General features: G+C 35.2%; 1 protein-coding gene across 28 annotated transcripts in view; it reads left to right on the top strand.

Annotated features, from left to right (window-relative positions):
- Inpp4b (inositol polyphosphate-4-phosphatase type II B) overlaps positions 1 to 21246 on the top strand; it is a 1082298-nt gene that overhangs the window by 930468 nt on the left and 130584 nt on the right. For all 28 annotated transcript variants that reach the window (XM_087193385.1, XM_087193387.1, XM_021247702.2 and 25 more), the window contains one exon: positions 2977 to 3085. In XM_087193385.1, the coding sequence (XP_087049511.1) occupies positions 2977 to 3085 (109 nt within the window). The remainder of the gene's footprint in view (positions 1 to 2976; positions 3086 to 21246) is intronic.

The following is a 21246-nucleotide window of genomic DNA, read 5'->3' as shown; positions in this document are numbered from 1 at the left end:
CATGTTCTGTGTGTGAGTATGTGGTCTATTTTGGAGAATGACCCGTGTGCAGCTGAGAAGAATGTGTATTCTGATTTTGTGGGGTGGAAGACTCTGTAAACATCTGTTAAGTTCATTTGTTCAGGAGCTCGATTTCCTTCTAGTATTTCATTACTTATTTTTAGTCTAGTTGATCTATCTATTTGTGACAGTGGGGTGTTGAGGTCCCTCACTACAATTGTATTAGTGCATATATGACTTTTCATGTCCGTTAGTATTTGTTTTATATAGTTGGGTGCACTCGTGTTTAGTGCATATATGTTTATGATTGTCATCTCTTCCTTTGGATTGTTCCCTTTACAAGGATGTAGTGTCCTTCTTCATCTCACTTAATCAGTGTTTGTTTGAAATCTACTTGATCTGCAAAGAGGATAGCAGGATACTCCTGTTTTTTGGGGGGGTTCCTGTTCCATGGAATATTGTTTTCCACCCTTTAACTTTCAGTCAATGAGTTTCCTTTTGAATGAAGTGTGTTTCTTGTATGCAGCATATTGTTGGATTTTGCTTCTTGACCCATTCTGCCAGTCTGGTTTTTTTTGATTGGTGAATTGAGACCATTAACATTGATGGTTATAACTGAAACGTATTGACTTACCATTGCCATGACTTTTTCTTTTTGTTGGGTTCTCCCCCTTTACATTTAATTTGTTATTGTGCCAGATGGGTTCATTCTGCTTTGCTTCCTGGGTTTGTGGTCCTCAATGTCTGTTCCTAGGTTATTGTGTAAAATTCTTTGGAGTGCTGGTTTTATATTCACATAGTTCCTAAGGTGCTCTTTGTCATGAAAGTATCTTATATGTCCATCAATTTTGAAAGATAGTTTTGCAAGGTACATCAATCTGGGTTGGAGGCTGTTTTCTTTTAGGGCTTGGAATATGTCACTCCAAGTTCTTCTTGCCTTGATGGTTTGTGTTGAGAAGTCTGCTGTGATTCTGATGGGCTTTCCTTTGTATGTGATTTGTTTCTTTTCTCTAACTGCTTGTAGAACTTTGTTCTTCTGTTGAGTTTCTGGAATCTTAACAATTATAGGCCTATGTGTAGATTTTTTTTGATCAAGGCTATTTGGAGTCCTATATGCCTCACTTATCTGTATGTCAAGTTCTTTTCCCCTGCTTGGAAAGTTTTCTGGCATTACGTCTGCGATGAGTTTTTTTTTTATGTCATCTCCACTCTCTCCTGTTTCTTCATTGACTCCAATCAGTCTTATGTTATTCATCATTGCATCATCTAGCAGCTGCTGGATTGATTTCTAGTGTTCCCTTATAATTTTGGAACAGTTTTTCTTGTCCTGGTCATTAATTGCAATCCTATCTTCTGTATCTGAAATTCTTTCCTCACATTGGCTCATTCTGCTGTGTAGACTTTCAATGGAGTTTTCATCTCCTGGAAATCTGTTTTCATCTGTTTTATGGATTCCATTTGTTTCCTATTTTGGGATTCCATCATGTTCCTCAGCTCCTCTATAGATTTATTAATCATGTTTTGCACTAGGAGCACAATTTCTCCTGTTATCTGAGAAATTAGTTCTAATTTCATTTTTTCCAGATCCCCTTTTTTTGTTTCTTATTGGATACATAAAGATAGACTAGAATTTACCTGTGTAACTTTTGGGCAACCTCATGACTCTTTGAGCTAGCCATGTCCCTTCCATGAAGTATAGCAGGTACACTTGTACAATCTACATATAACCAAGTCACTCTGAATTGCTTTTCTTAGCTATAGGCTGAATTCTTGTGGATTAGGAAATATTTAAATTTCTTATAAATCTAGTGTTCTATTATCTTTTAAAAAGGTGATTTCTTGTTTATTAGTGACTTGTAAATTGGAAAAAGATTACTATCACAGAGATCAATTAATTAATTTTTTACCATATGCCATATATATAGGTTGATTTGGATAGTATTGTGTTTCTTCTGACCTTAAGTGTTTGGAGTGTTACTGAAGTCTTTCATTCAAAAACATGTTTTACTGTTGGTTTTTTTTTTTTCAACAAAGATCATTCAGATATATCTGGATTGAGCAACTCTGAAAAAGATATGGCATTTACCTGTGGCTTACAAAATTATCCATGTTTTCTTGAAAAATGAGATCCAGAAAAACAACCAATATATCAATACCAAAATCAATTTGAAAAAGATCTACTATGAAATTAGTTTTCTCAAATAAAATGTAGTTTAGCAAGAGGGCATTCACTGTCTTCCTCTTTATGGGGATATTTTTCATTATTAGAATGCAAAAATGATGACATGTTTTGAATCATACACTTAATATATGTGAAACCTGATGGCTTTCAAGACCAAAGGACTGTGTTTCAATTTAAATGTATGGATGTTGTATTATAAAAACAAAGTATTTGACTGGAAGATAAATTAAGAGACATTTTGTGCATTTTTCCCATATCCCCTGAGGAAATTGCAGAAGTATGCATTTGAAATTGTGTAAGACATACAGAAGTAGGAAATGACTTATATAGATTTTTTAAATGCCCCAGTATTGTTCTGTCCTTGAGCCAAATTGCATTATTTTGATTCTTCTCTCCGTCAAATGTGGTTGAAGGATTGTTCATTATTGTTGAATTTCAATATGATTGCAAATTAAATGATGCAAAACTCAATAAAGTAAAATACACAAAAGACCAATTAACATCTTATCTCAGTAAGTAGAGAGAGGACTGAGAAAACATATTGTTCTACACTGTAGCATATAATTAAGATGTAGTCATAAATCAGGAAAATGTTATAACTTGTTTAGGTGCCCAGGTGGCTTTTAGGAAGATCAATTAGCTCCTCTTACCCCCTAGAGATGAGACTTCATAGTTATTCCTACCAATTTAAACAGAATAATTTCTCCAACTTCCCACAGTATGTGTGCTCGAGTGCGAACAGCATGTAATTGATGCTTGCAAAGTGTTCATCTCCTTGTCCATTCCTCTTCCAGATGCTCTGTATGATGTCATCACTGTTGGAGCCCCAGCAGCCCATTTTCAGGGATTTAAGAATGGTGGTCTTCGGAAACTGCTCCATAGATTCGAAACAGAGAGAAGAAAGTAAGTAAAGACAGAAAAGAAATGCATATTCTCTTAAAGATAGTATCCTCCCTTTGAACGAATCTATAGACAAGGATAAAGAACTTTGTCTGGCATAATGAATAGTTCTTGTCATCTCTAAGCCATTAGGTAACTTAAGGTTATTGAATTTCTCCGAACTACTTGAGAAAAAAAATAGAGTAAACGAAATCCCTAAACAGTGTGCTTATTGAGTAATACTGTGCTGGCAGAACATGGTGCTGAAAGCCATGTTGCAAAGGGGTGATATTCTAGAAGTAGCTATTGCTCACTCAAGGACTAGTGATCAGAGTTTAGCTTCTTAACGTCATCTAATTTAACTTTGAAGTCATAGACACTTCATACAAAATGTCGGTTCTTTTTTATAACTCTGACCCTACTAGTGATCTCCATCTGGCCTGAGACAGGCCGCATAAGTGCCTCATCTTTCAGCTGTGCCATTTGAAAAGGAAATATCAATATATAGCATTGTCCATTCAGTGATGAGAAAACTTTCTGTTCCTTAGAGAAAAGGCATGGCACAAAAACCAAAGTATTATTGCCATTTATAATTCTATTATGTCCTTCCTCAGTTTGTGGGTTTTAGCACTTAACATGTATTGCCTTATACAGCTTTTGCATGCATACTTTACCCCCACTTCATGCAGATGGCCGCTCCCTGTACTAGTCTCTGGCTACGACTACTCTCAATGCCAACCATAAAGGACATTATCCAGCTGTGCAGAATAACTCCCATTTTCAAATAGCTACTCTTTTTAGATTCAGAACCCAAATTCTGAGAATCAGGGGAAAAGACTCATTCTTATTCACAGGTGGTTTAGTAATAGCATTAGAAAATCTGTTTGAGCAGGGAAAGCAGAACTTCTTAAAGTTTGATCACATTTGTCACATATAATTTTTTATATGCTTTTTTGGTGCCCGGATGTTCAGGAGGAAAAAATTTAAAGTAAGTTAGAATTGAATAATTGACACACTATTATATAAATATATAAATTACATATATATTAGTTTTCTTTCTCTTTTTCTTAAAGTATTGAATTTGGCACAATACTATTAACTCAACTATAGTTCTTATTTGTATTTCTCTCTAGTTTTTGTTCCTGTGGGTGAAGGTTTATATTTCTATGAAATGGTGTTATATGTGTAGAGTGTCAATATCATAATCATCATGTAGAACTATTCCATCTTCATAAAGAGACTCTCAGGTTAGCTCTTAATAGTCATAGTTTTTCCCCAAATCTTTCTACTCTAGAAAATGTTTCTGTTGCCTTACTGCAGTAGTGAATAAAAATCAGTTTTCCAGTGATAGAAAACTCAAAACTTCTGGGAAGAGCAATCTCCAGTTTACTTCATGGGAATCACAAGTCACTTCAAACCACAGACACCACCAAGGAGGGTTTTTTCTCTTTCTGAAGTGGGAATGGGAGCAGAAGATAGGTGTCACAGAGGACAAATGTTTCTCTACTTAAGACAAATGTTTCTCACTGACATGGTTTGGTATCATACTTTGAGAGGGATATGAATATTTTGTAGTCCTCACTCCCAGAACAGGTAGATCTGATTAAAAGATTTAGGTTCCATTGTGTCACTCTTTTTCCAGTCCTTTTTTTTTTTTTTTTGAGTGTGTGTGTGTGTGTGTGTGTGTGTGTAAGTGTGTGTTACCTGAAATTGAACCCAGGGGCTCTGCACTGAGCCACATCATCAGCTCTTTTGTTATTTTTATGTTAAAGTACTGCCCAGGCTGGGCTTGGACTCAGAATCCTCCAGTTTCAGCCTCACAGGGTGCTGGGATTACAAGCATGCACCATCACACCTAGGGGTGCTGTGTTGTTGTCGTTGATGTTGACAGTTTGCTGCAGTGAGGGCTTCTTTGGAAGCCACGTTGAAATATATAGGAAGCAGGAAGACAAACAAACATGGACCTCATCATCATGTCATTTCTTAAGTGATCAGGCCCCTGGCCAATCCACCTGCTTCCTTCATCTCTTGGAGTCATTTGATGTGACTTCCACCGTTAGTGTAGAGTGTTTTATTGTGATTAGCACAAGTAAAATAGATAATGTTTACTCCATCTTGTCTGGAACTAGAAGTCTTTACCTTGAGAATTCACTTAATTATTTTTGTTTTCTTTTTCAATCAAATTTTAAAGTGGATAACATAATTAAAAGACTAAAATCTTTACACAGGGCACCTAGAATTGACTTAAACATAAGGTATTAGTATTTTAGATGAAACATGGAACATAACCATATAATTTTATAAATACCCTGATATGTTATTGGCAAAGATAAATGTTGAGTTGTGTAACTGCACCCTGAGTAATGTTTCTCAAGGTGTAATGTCTGTGCAAATATCTGAATTCTTCACTTTTTTCACTCCTCACTGAGATGTTACATAGAAACACACCCACATTCACAGATCTAGGATTAAATTTAAGTTAAAAGTAAGAGAAAAGTGTAATTAGTGCTTGTAAATACTGATTCCAATAAGTTTTTTATGTTATATGTCCAAATGCTTTATTATTATTATTTATAAAATGCAATAAAATATTTTAAAATTAACTTAGTGTGGCTCCATCAGGAAGTACATAGGTCAAATATGGCTTGCTGAGGTGACTTCATATTGGCCTGTCCACTAAGAGCTGCCCCTAAGGAAAGACTTAATTTCCAAACAAATATTACACCATGCTAATATTTTTTTCATAGATAATTTAAGCAACAAACTTTACATTTCTCAGTCAAAGCCAATATATAGAAGTAAATCTGACTATAAAATTAGTATCTTGTATTTTAAAGTAAATAATTCAGTTTGCAATGAAGAGAATCACCTTAAATGAAGGAAATTTCTTTCTCTCTTCTTTCTTTTGAAATCTCACTCCCAAAGAACAGTCAAGTCTTTTAGGCCACATTTTTGGGAAACTAGCACTGTCATTATTCTATTTAATCTTCATTTATTTTCTTCTCAGCTGAGCAAAGAAATACATTATCATCTGAAAACAGATAATGATTTATATTTCTGTTCCTTAGTGATCTAGTTCTTGATGAATACAATGACCACATAATGAAAAAGTTTATTTAGCATCTGAAAAATCTTGCTTGTGGTACCTTATAATACAGATCAGGTCCTGTATAAATGTACTTTTAAAAATTTCAAGGTAGTCAGGAAGATTGATCTTTTAAAAGCACAAATACCTGAGTGTATTATTCCTTCACTCAGAAATTTTGAAAAAGTCTATGCTTATCTACCTAATACTCAAAGCCTCTGTGATTTCATAACATTCCGCCTTCATCACCCACTCCTCCTGTAGTTACTTCTTAAATGCTATCTATGGAACTATTTCCTAATAGACTATATACATTTTTCACCTCTGGGCCTTTCCTTATTCTATTCCATTTCATGAGAAATTCTCCTGCCTCCTCATCTCCCTACCATTTTCCTTTTTTCTGTCAAAACCGTCTGTATAATCCTATTCAAAATTTTACAAATGGTCTTTCCTGATTCCCTGATCATCATTAAACCTTCCTTATTTCTCAAGATGGCTTGCCTTTCTCCCTTAACTTCTTTTATTTCCATAGTAGCCTTACTAGATTTCGGTAATGGTAAATTATGCTTTATTCTTACCTCATATTTTCATAATCAGTGGTGTTCTTGTGAGTAAGAGATGATGATTTTGAAATTTGGACCTTCCACAGTACCTCATAGAGCACTTTGTATACCAGTAGTCTACAGATCAAGTTCAATAGATATTGGAATTCACATATCAGTCAGGTGGTATGAATAGTCTCTGAAAATAAGTGCTAGAAATTCCATAAGGAAAGTTTAAAAAAACTCAAAATACAGTAACATTAATAATATATACAGTAAAGCAGAGGTTCTCAACATTGTCTGCAGATCAGAATCACTTTTAGAGCTTTAAAACATTTTACTCATGACATAGTATCACCCCAGACTGATCATATCTTAGTCTTTGGGAAGGCAGCCCAGGCATTGCTGTTTTAAAAGCTTCCCCAGTGAGTCTAATGTGCATCCATACTGCTGTGAGAAAACAGGTGCATCGTGCGGAGAGTAGAAACAGGAATAGGTACTGCCTTAGTTACTTTTTGTGTTGCTGAGAGAAAATAAACAACACACAAATTTAAAGGAGCAAAGGTTCATTTCAGATCACAGTTTGTAAAGGATTCAGTCCACAGTTGGCTGGCACCAAGGCAGGGTAGCATGGGAGAAGAGAAACAGTCCATGGAAGTGCAGGCAGAAGAGAACATGCAGTGAGCTTGCCTTCTTTCTGTCCCTTTATATTTCATCCAAACTACAAGTCTATTGGTTGGTGCCACCCACATCCATGGTGGGGCTTTCGTCTTGTCTTCTCTAAATCCATTTGACCACACCCAGAGCTATGCTAAACCTGTTAGTAGATTAATCCAGTACCACAAACCCTTAATTTCATTATCACACACACACATGACCCAGCCACCTCCCCAAAGCCTCACCTATGAGTGCATGAGGCTTTGGAAGGATATCTAGATACATGCCATACCAGGTATACAAATGAGTTTGACTTGAAAACTATACAGAATCTCAATTGGTGTGTATCAAGAGGAAAGAAAGTCTTTGGAAAAAAAACATTTGTTGAAGTACAGAGAAGTAGTCTAACTCACTGACAATTTTTTTGTGTAGAGATTCTAAAACACACTCATTAGACAGTTATAAAATGAAATGAAGTATGAAAAGAAAGCTATAAGAATTTTGCTCTGCAATAACTTGGGTCTTGGAAACAATTAAAATTAAACATAGTGCAGAGATTTTCATGCTACAGATTTGAGACTTTTATAGGAGAAACAAAATCCTAGTTACATATATTTTTCAAAAAATTAAAATCAAGTGACTTGTAACCTATTAATTCACTTGTGACAGCAAACCTCTACTTGTGCTGGGGGTCAGTGATATACCTAGATACTATGTGTGAAAACTTGGGGATGTAAAGAGTCTTTTTTTTTTTTTGTAAAGAGCCTTTCAGCATTGTTTAAAAGAAAGGAGAAGTTATCACTGTAATACATATTTTGCTCTCTTTGCACATATCTAATTTCATCAGGAAGATCAGATTCAGCCAGGACTTTCACTAAGTAGAATCATGACCTGAAAACATAACCTTTTCATTAAGATAAAGCACTTCCTGATGTCTTTGTAAAGAAGAAAAAGGTCAATGAGGGAGGTGTTAACTCCCTATGGTATTTTAATTCCTTGCAATCCACTAAATCGGAATAAACTCAAATCTAATGCCAGCAAGTGATTTCATTGTTAAATGCTTGACTGACCAATTACCCTAGTTACCTCACTACCAGCCCTGCACCAGATCCCATAACCAATATTATTTACCCCACAATTTCAACCTGAAGTGAAAAAAAATCAGTCTTAAGGATCTTGAAATAAAATTCTACCAGTAGGACTATTTTAGGCTGTACTTAAAGCTACAAAAATTATGGATTATACTAGAATTTCTGGGAATTTTAAGCAGGAAATAAAACAGTGTTTTAATCTTTTCCTGCTGCTGTAAGGACATACTTTACCTAGGTCATTTATGAATAACAGAATTTTATTCCTTATAGTTCTGGAGGCTGGAAAATTCAAGAGAAAAATGCTAGCAGATTGAGTGTGTGGTGAAGGCTTATTTCTCACATGGTAGAAGGCCAAGACAGCCCTCTGGATCCTCACAGGATTATTAATCTCATTCAAGGAGGTAAAACACTTGTGACCTAATTACCTCCTAAATGAAGGTCCTATTTTCTAATATCATCACCTTGATGATTATGGGGAACTTGAGAATTCACAACATAGCAAACAGTAATGCAGAATTAAACAAGTCTTACTCTCCATGCATCAGTAATTATTCATTCACAAAGCAAAAACTCTGGAACTGAGAATTTTTTTTTAAATTGTTAGAAAAATGCAAGCAGATTATTTCCTCATTCTCTGTTATTAATAGGAGGCTAATTGTATAAAGGGGGGGGAACACATCAGAGAAAGCATCTGCCTATAGCCTGCAATCTAACAGGCATGGAATGAATCCAGAACAGGAGAACTGGAGCCAGAACTTCACACTACTGCCTTGGAAATGAATTTTTCAGATGGAATCACTGACTGCTATGTAACCTGATGGAGATAAAATCTAAATGAAGATTTTTAGTTGGTGGTATACAACTTGGATGTTCAAGTAAAATGTTCAGAAGCTTTCTGAGTCTTTTCTATGCCTACTGTATAGTACAGATGAGTAGACTGACTGCTCAGTAGAAAAATACTTGCTTTGAAGTCTTTCACTTCCATGCTCAGACTTAATCTGTCTTATCTCTTTTTATAAAAAAAAGAATGTGGGATTCAAATGCATATATCTGTGATTTGATTGGGGCAGGAGACAAAATTATTTCCCCTATTGAGGTCTTTTTCTGTCTCTAATTTGATCTATTTCTCAAGCGCATTTGTCTTGTCAGTCACTGATAGAGCCACTTGGTCTGAGATCCTAATTCTGCTTAGTATTTTGTATGAATCTATAGGTTTGGTCATTTTTATCTTAAGTAGTAGTATTTTGATCTTTTAATGGTATATATTTTAATTATTTTACTGATACATTTCAAATCACACAAAAATTGTATTTGAAGTACTATATAAAAATGTAGGAAAAATTTAAAGCATTCCTAATCTTCCTCCCCAACATAACAGTTACTGGTACCATATCGGTATATCCACTTCCAGGCTTTTGTTGCCTATATAATGTACATCTTTATGCTTTTTCTATTATTGATTCAAAATTTCAAAACTGCCCATGATTAATTCCTGAAAGGCATATTATATATAATATAAACATAATGCTCTTTATTTTCACAATAGCTTATTTGTGTTTCTTTGGAAGTCATGTCCAATACACCAGTGCTAAGCTATTTAAAAATATCAGTCTCAGAGGTGGTAGCTAAAACTCATCTCTCATTCACTTTCCAATACAGCTTTTGTTTTTCCCTTCAGAAAGAGCACTTTCTGTCATAACATTTTTTGCAATCAGTATAATGAAATCACATAGGCACAATGGAAATAGAAATAAAACCCCCGATATTTTCTTTTTTTCCCCCCCTTTGAACCATGTCCAATTACTGATGGTACGACATTTTGAAGGAGAGGGCAATTTAACTTTCTGTGTTGATTATAATTTGATTCCTTGGGGATGTATTTTCTTCTTCCTGTGAGATGGTTCCCCACTGGCCACTTGTAGCTCCAAGTTCAGCTCTTATTTTAGCAAACAGTAACAGCTTCTTGTACACAAACCACATCTTCAAGAAGAAAAGAGCTATATCTCTCATCTATAGCTTGGAATAGGAAAATAAATGCTGTTAATTGAATAACCCCATGAGATTTGACCATCCCGTACAGGGTGAAATTGAGGCTTGCAAAGTGTTGATCTAATGTAGTGCAACTCAATGGGAGGAATTTTTCTAAACTACATATCATCCCAATGAATTCATAATGTAGGCTTCTTCTTCTTTTTCTTAGTTGTATACAAAGGTAAGACTTGCTTGTAGCACAAAAATTCAAAGAATAAAGAAGCCTTCTTTTCCAAAATAAACTGATCTGAGCTGTTTAGTGTACTTTGCTAAAAGATTTCTTCTAGGAGGTTCAAATTATTTAAATTTATAGTAGCTTTTATTCCTATTTCACAAATTCAAGTCATGAGAGTCTAATATTCTTGACTTTCCTGTCACTCCATTTAATTTTTGCAGCCTTAATTCTGGAGCAAGCAAAATCTTTCATCTCAGACAATTCATAGACTCTATACTCTGCCTGGACTTAAATTCTGGTGCTCACACCTTCTAGCTTTACGGCATTAATCAGAACACCTCACCTTTCTGTACCTTACTCCTTGTAAAGTAGCAATACTACTGTGTACCCTAGAAAGTTGTTCTGAAAATTTCAAGAGTTAATATATATCAAGCATTTACTACTCTACTGGCACATGGCAAGGACTTACTGATATTTGTTGCTATTTCTGTAAAACATAGAAATACGATGTTAGCATGTAAACAGGTAAATATGCTTTCACTTTAAAATACTTTGACAGAATCTCAATTCAGACCATGTAAAGCTTTTTTTTTCTAAAATCTGGGTAGAATTTTATTGTTTGAATGTAAGTAATGAACAAATATGTGACTGCTGGTCATTTAGATCATTTCTAATTTTTTGTTATGACCACTTATACTTGCAAGATATATTTTTATTCATAAATCTACAAATTTATGTTTCTTCTTGATAAATTCCTATAAGTAGAGTTTCTTAGTACTCAGGTGGTTAAATTTCAGAGATGCTGCAATTTACCCCTCTAGAAAATCATATTAACATGAATAAAGTCCCAATTCCCTGCACAGTCATGAGTACTGAGCTTCACATACCATCCTTGTGTTAAGTCAGGAGTGTGAGGAAGGACCCACGTGGTCCAGGTGCACTTCTACAGTTGTCTTGCCAGCCCCTCCTTTCCTGGTATCCTCTACTGCTATGTCCATATATCTCAAAGTGAACATATTAAATCATTCTTAACCTTTGACCCTTACATGGCTTCTATTTCTTAATAAAAAGCATGACCACCGTCGTTCTACTTAGAAATCTGGAAATTCTTGACGATTTTGTCTCCTTTCCAAGAAGGGAGGGAGGGAAGGAGGAAGAGAGAAAGAGAAAGAGAGAGAAGGAGAGAGAGAGAGAGAATTTTACCTTCATTTATTTCTCTAGAGGTCTTTCAGTAATTAATTATTGGCTAAGACCATCCTATCTCCGTATATATGGATTTGTTTCATTTATACTGATAGTGTATTTCACATGATTGAAAAGAAAGCTTTTGTTACCTGTTTCTTTTTTGTAAGAATCTTTTGGTTTCATGTCTTGCGCTGAGTAACTAATTTAAAGATAATAATACATAGCGTAATAACTATTGTTATCTTCTTAGTATTCTGTTATGACATTTTTATTTTTCCATAAAATAAAAAAAGAAAGTTGAAAAGAAATTTAAAAGATAATCCAAACTCCTAGAACTCATCTGCTGAGTATTCTATTGCCAGATGAGTGAATCACATTTTTTTTTTCATGCAGGCTGGTTCTTGTCCAATTCATTTCCTCACTTTTGACTGCAGTAATATTTCTAAAAGGCAAACTAATCTTGTGATTTCATAATTTTAAACATGTCTTAGCTACATCTTGCATAGCATATGTAAATCCCCCTAAGACTCAAAAAATATGTTCCAAGGCCCCCACTGAATGCCTGAAATCATGGATAGTACCAAACCCTATACAAGCTATTTAGTATAGACATCCATACCTGTGTTATATTTAATTAATAAATAAGGAATAGTTTATCTATAATAACTAATAAATTAGAATAATTACAGCAATATACTCCAATATTTTGGGACCATTATTAAGTCACAGAGGTTTAGTAAGTTTCACTTGACCATAAGCACTGAGATATCATGGCAGTCAAAGTGGTAACCAAGATGACATGCCCAGAAGTGACTACAACTAGGTCACGTGCACAGCAAGGACACACTGAACAAAGGATGCTTCACATCCAAGGTAAGACAAAATGGGGCAGAGCACGGTTTCATCATGCTGCTCAGAATAGCTCACAGTTTAAAATTTATGAATTGTTTATTTCTGGAATTTCCCATGTAATATTTTCACCACAGTTGGGCATAGATAACTGAAACCACGGAGAGCAAAACCTCTGGTTATCAGAGTACTGTATCCATGCGTGATTTGGCTCTGCCTTCTTCTCCAGCTTAATCTCTCACCACCTCCACTGTCATCTCTTCTGTTCACACCGTAGTGAACCAGAGGGAACCTTGTCACTTGTACCTTAGAATTCAGTTCTGCTGGGAGCCTCAGGCATACAAGCATCCCTGGAGATTGCACCTATCCCGACAGCATGGACTGTCCCCTCCTGTTTTACCCACAGGACCCAGGGAACTAACTTGATAAGTGTTAGTTGCAAGAATAAGTGTATTGAGTGAGTGAACAAACAAAGGGCAAGGACTGCCTGCCCTGGGAGTAGAGCACAGAACATATACCTCTGTTTGAAGAGAATGGGAGTCTGAATTAGGTCACAGGCAGAGACAGTTTGTGGAATTAGGAATCATTAGGAATGAGAAACAGGCATTTGTAGAAAATGTCTTGTAGGGTTTTTAAAACCGCCATTCCATAAATATTAGAATGGTAGTCTTTATTTACTTGCACCTCACTAGAAAGAGAAAATACACTTTTACGTGTTCTGAAAGAAGAAAGGTGATGATTTTTAGTAAAAATAGCCAAGTTAATACCTGATTCAATATTAGTAGCGCCATGGTGACATAACGTGTAAAAACTGGTGACCTTCTTCTAATGACCCATCCAAGAGCTTATGAGACTGAAGCTTACTTAGAAAGCACTGTGGTGTGTGTGTGTGTGTGTGTGTGTGTGTTTGTGTGTGTGTGTGTGTGAGTGATGTGACAAAAATACTGTGTGGCAGGCCAGAATTTTGAAAAACTAAGTCTCCGGTTTAAAAATGAAGAACTTAATCACAAATGAAAATATACTTGCTAAATGACTAGAATTTATAGTGGTACTAAATCTGGTGAAGATAGCAATGTCTGAAAAGAGAAAAACATAAAGCTGTTTGAATTGTGAGATTCTGAAAGCACTGAACTCACTCTTGGGTTTCTTTATTTGCACTGTTGATTGATGTACTTTAGGTGATTTCTCCTGACTTGCTATATTGTTACTGTAGCTTCATTGTTGAAAATCATGGTTAAAATCTTTAGCTTTTTAAAGGAAAGACTTGTTAAGTAAACGAATCATCACAATTTCTCAGGAAAATAATTTGGTTAATGTGAATTTGCAATTAAATGTTTAAATTTTACACAGCATTTAAGATGATTCTGCTTTTGACAAAACAGAGATCGAGTTGAGAACATTAGGACTTAAATGTTAAATCTAAGAAGCAAATTATAGAAAGAAGCATTTACTTATGCTTATTTTAAAAACTGAATATGAAAAGATAACATAGTCTGGGGATTTATTTTCTGTAAATCAAGAGTTACATTTCCCCTTCACTATAAACTGAAACAGTATTTTACACCATAGGTGACCAGCCTTTTGACTTCGCTAGGTTGAATTGAGTATAGAGGAATTGTGTGGTACTACATGTAAAATATATAAAATAGCTAATGTACATAAATAATAAAACTTCCTTCAGTTTTTTTATATTTTAACTTCCTAAATTATAACATCAACCCAAGTTTAGTAATTATATAAGGAAACCTACATACATGCTTAATAACAATAAACACCTGTCTTGACAGGCACACAGGCACATGGAGGTAGGTGGAAATACTGTCACCAGCCATCTCAGCCCTCTCCTTAGTTAGTGGCACAAGCACATTCAACATTTGATCCACCCGGTCTTCACGTTTACTGACACACATGGTGGGCACTGCGCTGTCCCCTACACGGCATTCCCTCATCACCTGTGCACAAGCAATCAAGTCATGAAAAATATCAATACAATCACATAGTGATGTTGGAAGTTGCCAGTTTTGTGAGGCCATGTTTGTTTGTTTGTTTGTTTTTTGTTTTTTGGTACCGGGGATCGAACTCGGGTTCTTGCGCTTACACAGTGGGCGACGAAACCACTGAGGTAAATCCCTATGGGATGTTACTAGCTCTGCAGGGATTCATGTGGTCCACAGGCCATGGGTTGGACAAGCCTGCTTTAAACCATGACATAGTACCTCATCTCAACTAATATGCATGGAATCCAAGGGAGAGCTTTCCTACTCAGGATAAACACTAAGTCATTTCCAGAATAGTTGTAAAGCTCTCTGTTAATCTAAATGCTTAATATCATTATCCCAATGATAGGAATAGCAAAAAAGAAAGTCATCCAAATATAATTATCAGGACACTTACATATTTCAGAGATTTGAAATTGAACCTATAGAGCTACTTATTTTTTTGCAAGATTATTAGTATTTTTTTAGTACTGACTTAAAAATTTACACATGATAGTTGAGCAATGGAGAAAAATTAGACTCCTGTATTAGTGATGATGAGGAGAAATGGCTAACTATGGAGGTGGGTGCTTTAAGGAAACATTCAGCATAATTCAAATCCAACTAGATGAGGGCTTGAGGGAGCCTGGCCAGGGCTAGAGGTCTCTTAAGCTTCTGGTTTATATGTATAAATGCCAAGATAGCTGGGAAATGGAATAGAGGAAATAAAGCATAAAGCATTTCCTCTATACAATTGCCTACTTAATATAAAGTCAGTCATCTATATTAAGTATGAAGTGTGGGGAAATAAAATCATATCATTGAATCTCTTGTTTTCTTTATTGAAGAAGCTTTTAAATCTAAGAAATTACAGAGAATTTCAGACACTAATTTTCTGTTAGTTTTACTATTGATGAAAATGCAGAGAATCAAAGATCAGATTAGCAGTACCTGGAAAGGCAAAATTAGACTTCTGTCTTTATTCTCAAGTTATCCTTCCACACGTTTTTTTCAACTTCCTTCAGTCAGAACATGTTCACTACAAAGCATATCTTGAATCCAGACATGTTATCTATGTTTTGTTTAGCTTTATTTTTCTTTTTTATTAGTACATACCCATAGTACATGATATTTATAGTCATTTTAAGGATCAAATAGATAATATCATCATGAGTTCTCTTGTTTTTCTCTTCTCCGTTTATTTTAATTTTTATTTTTTTAAGTGAGAGAAATGTCTTTATAAAACCCCTTTGCAGTTTGTCCTTACAGCGAACTTGGAAACTAATTAACATCAAAACACTCTTCATCTACAAAGTGCTTAAGGTGGGATGTGGTTAGTAAGCATCCCTGAGATTATACCCCTCAGGTTATTAACATACATCATGAATCTAGAGCCTTCGATTTGCAGGATCTGGTGAAGAAAATTCCAGGCAAAAATCTTTTCTCCTTTTCTTTTTCTATCCTGCCAATCCTGGTACAGCATCTAGTGGGCAGGCATCGTCATACATATTCACTTATTTTCTTGCTATTACCTATGACCTTTTGCTTCAGTGCATCGACCGAGTAGCACTATTTGTTGAAAGTAATTTACAGTGAGACAATTCCAAAATTCTTTCTTTACCTTAATCTGGGTTTTAAAATCAAATCATACATCTTGTCTAATGAACATTGTTTTAAATAATAGATGAAAATTTCAGTTATATTTTATTTTAATATTTATAAGCTTTATCCATTACAGTATTACTAAAGATGTTTCCTGTATTATTTATGGCTTTACTTTGTTCAAATGTAAATTGTTCAATACTGTAATTAAAAGCTAGTAAAATATAATTAGAAGTTCAAACTGTGTATTAACAAAGATCTGAGATTGAATCCAGGCTCTGCACTACATACTGTGTGAGTCAGAACACTCAGGCTTTAATTTCTATATCCACATAATGAAATAATATTTCCTTATCAAGACTTCTTGATACAGATTAAACTTCTTGTCAAGATTAAATAATATAATCCATAAAATATAGTTAGCATAATGCTAAACCTATTGTATGACCCCAAATTGTTACCTATTATAGTGATAGAGAAACAGATATTGTATTATTAGGATCAATTATATGGTATAAATTACTGACTTAAGACCCTCTTAAATTATCATCAGCTTATACCATAGAGAATCAACTAAATAGCTCATAAATGTGCTTTCAGTTTTCCTGTTCTTATCCCTGAATCATGATCAGCAACACTAAAATATCATATACTAGGAATTGCTTTTTTAGAAAGAGATGCCTTCTAATACAATTTGCCTACCATAAAATAATCTATTATGAGGGTACAATTCAATGAGTTTTAATAAATTTACAGAGTTGTGCAGTCATCATCACGATCAAATTTTAGGGCATTTCCATCACCACAGAAAGTTAATGGGAAATAACTGTTTGCTGTCAAGGGAATGGTTATGTATACAGTGTATTTGGAAATGGTTTCAATTTTTGCACCTTGTTTTATTCCTTGATTAGACACATGAGAATAGAGGGTCCAAAGTGCAGTAGAAAAGTTTTTGAGGTTGGAGGAAATCAACAGACCTGGCCTGGTTCCATAACACCTTGGTAGAAGAGTGACTGAAAATTCCAGAATCCAAATGAGTTACAAACTCAATTGACGAAGCCCTTGGGAGCTGAGAAAGAAAATCAGGGCAGATGCATTCAGGACAGTGGAAACAGGCTATGGAAGGAGGTGAAATACATGCTGGGCTTTGTTTAGTAAACAAGCATGTAATAGTGCCTGAAAAACACTTTTATTAGAACAAGAATAAGAGATACATATGAAAAAGGGAGGGTCTTATTGGTTAAGAAACCACAGGTTAGAACTAAAAAATTAAAAGTGGGATAGTAGAAACCATTGTGATCAGAACACACAAATAAATTTCTATAAGGTGGCAAATGGAGCAGAAATGAACATTAAGGTGTTTTTTTCTCACTTAATTAGCATCACTTCTCACAGAAATAGTAAATGGCAGAATCAGCTTTGATTAAAACACTGAAACCAAGATATTTATAACAAGAATAGCTTAAAAATGAACATCACTTTAAACACAGATCATATTACTCATTTAATTACATAAATGAATCTCAGTGTAGATAAACAAAACATCATTTTCCTTCTAGTTCTTTGCTCTAAGCCCCATTTCTAACAGACAACTGAAAGGATGCACAGGGAAGAGCAGAGTGGTATGATTTTGACTTCTGCAATTTCATGAAGCATGTTGTTAAACCCTGTGAAGCCAGAAGGGTACTTTCAAGTGCAGTAAGGTGCAAATTTTCATTTATTATCCACCTGGTTTCCTTCTGGGTTAGAAGTGAAAGCATGTCTTTCCCTCCTTCTGAATAAGACAGTCTGTGTTTTGGGAGTAATGCTTGATTTGGGAAAAAATAAGTAGAAACACCAGTCGCTGGGTTTCTCTCTGGATTTTTAACTCTGCTACAGAAGTAGAGATACACCACTCTGAAGCATGCTTTCTTAAATTCATTAACTCCCACTCTCTTGGGCCCCAGCCACTCTTCCTCTGTCTCTTCCTTCTACTTTCCCTTCTTGTATACTGATCTGTTACCTATATTTTTCCATAACTCCACTGCCCAGAACTGTAGCTTGCTTAACCAAATGGTTTAAGGAATAAGGGATGCAGGATATGGGGAGAGAAAAGGAGGAGAGAAACAGGTAAGTCACAATGTGGGTCCAGAATATGGTTAGGGAGCTAAGGAAGAACTACTTTATTTCTTGCTCCTTGCCTGCCTCCTTCAAACCCTAAGCATAAGTCAAGAATTTTAATGCCTCAAGTGTCATTTCTCCCCAAGTACATGTAAGGAGAGGAGTGGGAAGACCAGTTTGTAGGTTAGTGGATAAATCATGATGAAAGAAAATGATGGTAACTTGAGCTGGGATGACTGCTGTGAACTTGGAGACAAGTGGGTGGGTTCTGGGTATATTTGAAAGAAAAAGGCAGGATTTTCTGCAAAACTAGACAAAGGTAGGAAAGGAAGAGTAGGGTCATTAAATGACAATGCCATGCACATAAAAAGACTGAAGTAGAGCTGGGGGTTGATAATGGGAAGCAGAGTGGGAGCAATTTGAGACCTGTTCAGTCTCAGGTGTCAAGGGTCAACTTTTGTTTTCGTTGCAATTCAAGCAAAGTGTCTAGGCCAGAGGTTTGCATTTGGGAACAATAGCTGTAAGTGAGGCATTTACATCACCAGATTAATACACAAACTCACTTAGGAGAAATGTAGGGCTAAAAAGACAAGAGTTCCAAGGACAGGGTCCTGGAGCATAACAACACTAGAGGACGGGGACTAAGAGAGGATGGGAAAAAGAGACTGAGGCAGGCTACGAGCTCAAGAATGCACGGGTTCTTGTTGTACTTGTATTTTGGTTAACAATAGTTTATGAACATGAATATTATTTTACTGTTTTCTTTCTCTGAATTTACATTTCCAGAACAAAACACTCCTAGTTCCACTACATATACACAAAAATATGGATGTGTGTATTGTGTATCAACTTAAGTTGGTATTAAACTTATTAAAGTATTTAAATAAGTACAACTTAAGTCAATGTTTTATCAATAGAATAATAATTTAATTTCTATTTTTTATTATTCATAATTTGTTATATAGTTATATTGTACAAATTATTTTATCCCATGAAATATTTTCTCTTTCTTTTGGTTATATCTGACTGATTGTTGATTCAAGTGTTAGGATTGAGTTTAAATTTCAAACCATTATAAAATAGAGTTTAGTTATATTCTTTTTCTCTAGATAATTAAATTATAGTCATGACTATCCATTTAAGAAGCTATAACTGTTAAATGTATGACATGTTTAAAGAGTAAAGCAGTGAACAGGTATATGGAATTTATGTGTACTTAAAATTATTTTGTAGGTGGCAATATTTTCTTTCATGCCATATTATTTCTTCCTGGACACCAACATTAACTTTAATTGTGGAAAATGAATCTTTTATTCTCACTAAGTATAAATTTTTTATTCGCACTTTATTGTCATTTAAAAAACATCACCAGAAAAACCAGTGCCTGTTAAGTAACTGATAAAAAGGTTATTTTTCAACATGCCCTATATTGGTGACTGAAGAGTATTTTGGGAAAGGAAGTCCAATGGGAAGGAATAGATGAAAGCATCATAGGCCATGTTAGGCGAGAAGGGACGAGAGAGAAACTTGTATACAATCATAGAAAGTAAAAGTAGCCTCGTAAAATATATTAAGAAAATTAGTGTAGCTTCTTTTGTCAGAGTCTGTGTGGCATGCTCCAGGGACAAGAGAGTATCTTAAATTCCAAACGGTGGCAGCAGGAGTCTCTAAAGCTGGTTCCTTGTTTACTTGCATCAGGACCTCCTGAGACTTACTACAAATGCTACGGTCTACTGACACAAAATCTCTAGGTACTGCCAAGGCATCATGTTTTTAATACTCAAGCCCTGTTCTCAGTGAATTTTGTCCTGAGTGAATTTTGTACATGCTCATATTTGAGGACCACCAGTCTAGATATGCAAAAAGAACATGTAAGAAAGAAATCTTGGAAATATATGCTATAGAATCAAATGGAGGGGAGATTCTAAGGGAATTTGTAGAGTAAGAAATATGCAGAAAAGATGATGAAAATAGATAATACTCATGAATAAAGTAACCATGAATTGCCAGGAAAGAATAACAGAAGAGAAGCTAGTAGAGGAAGTTTCAAAAAGAATGAGTAGGAGCGAGTACATGAGAGACCAGAAGAGACATAATCAAAATGAGGAGTCAAGAGAAGAGAAAGGTGGCAGCCACATGAACTCAGCACTCTCGCTTTCCAAGGGCTAAGCACTTGGGAACCTGCAAGTACCCGTAAGACCACACCAGAAAGCAACCAGTGACAGACGAGCAGGCTAGCAAAGAGCTCACAGAGCATCTGCCAGAAGTGGCTCTCTGTGTTAGGTCTATAGCCAGAGTTCCTCTCTGCTGCCAGTGTCCTGGGGTACAATTGTCACCTCTCGCACCCAGGGGCACATTAATACACTCAGATAATTGTTTTCTTTGCAAAAATAACATTGGGTTCTTTGATTTATAAAAGACTGTGGTAGCTTGCGCTTCATAGCCTGAGTACCAAGGAATACTTCATGATTTTTAATCTATAGATTTCAATCCCAAGCACACAACAAACTAGAAATAGACAAAAGTCATACATAGGGATTTTTTTTCTTTTCTCTACTTCTAGATTGTTATTTGTCTCTTTCCTTAATCTTTATTAAAATCTATGATAAATAGTTAAGGTATGTTTTAAATTTTTCTGACATTTAAAAATCTACAAGTAAGAATTGAGGGCAAATCCTTATGAGTCATGTATTTCTTAGCCTTTATCCTGTCACCCTCATTGACTTCTTTTCCTGTCTTCTGAATAGCTCAAGCCTCCACGGACATTCCTTTTAATCATTTTTAAAAATTTTGATAAAATATGAGGACTATTTCTTCTATGTTCGCAATAGCATATCTTCTCCTTAAAGATTCTGATAATTTCACCTAAAAGTAGGAGAAAGAATGCCTCTC

Source organism: Heterocephalus glaber, unplaced genomic scaffold, assembly GCF_053883595.1.
Source record: "Heterocephalus glaber isolate CG9 unplaced genomic scaffold, H.glaber_assembly_v1.0 deba00001587, whole genome shotgun sequence".
NCBI lineage: Eukaryota > Metazoa > Chordata > Mammalia > Rodentia > Bathyergidae > Heterocephalus > Heterocephalus glaber.
The sequence above is the reverse complement of the archived record's forward strand: the minus strand, read 5'-3'. Positions and strand labels throughout refer to the sequence as shown.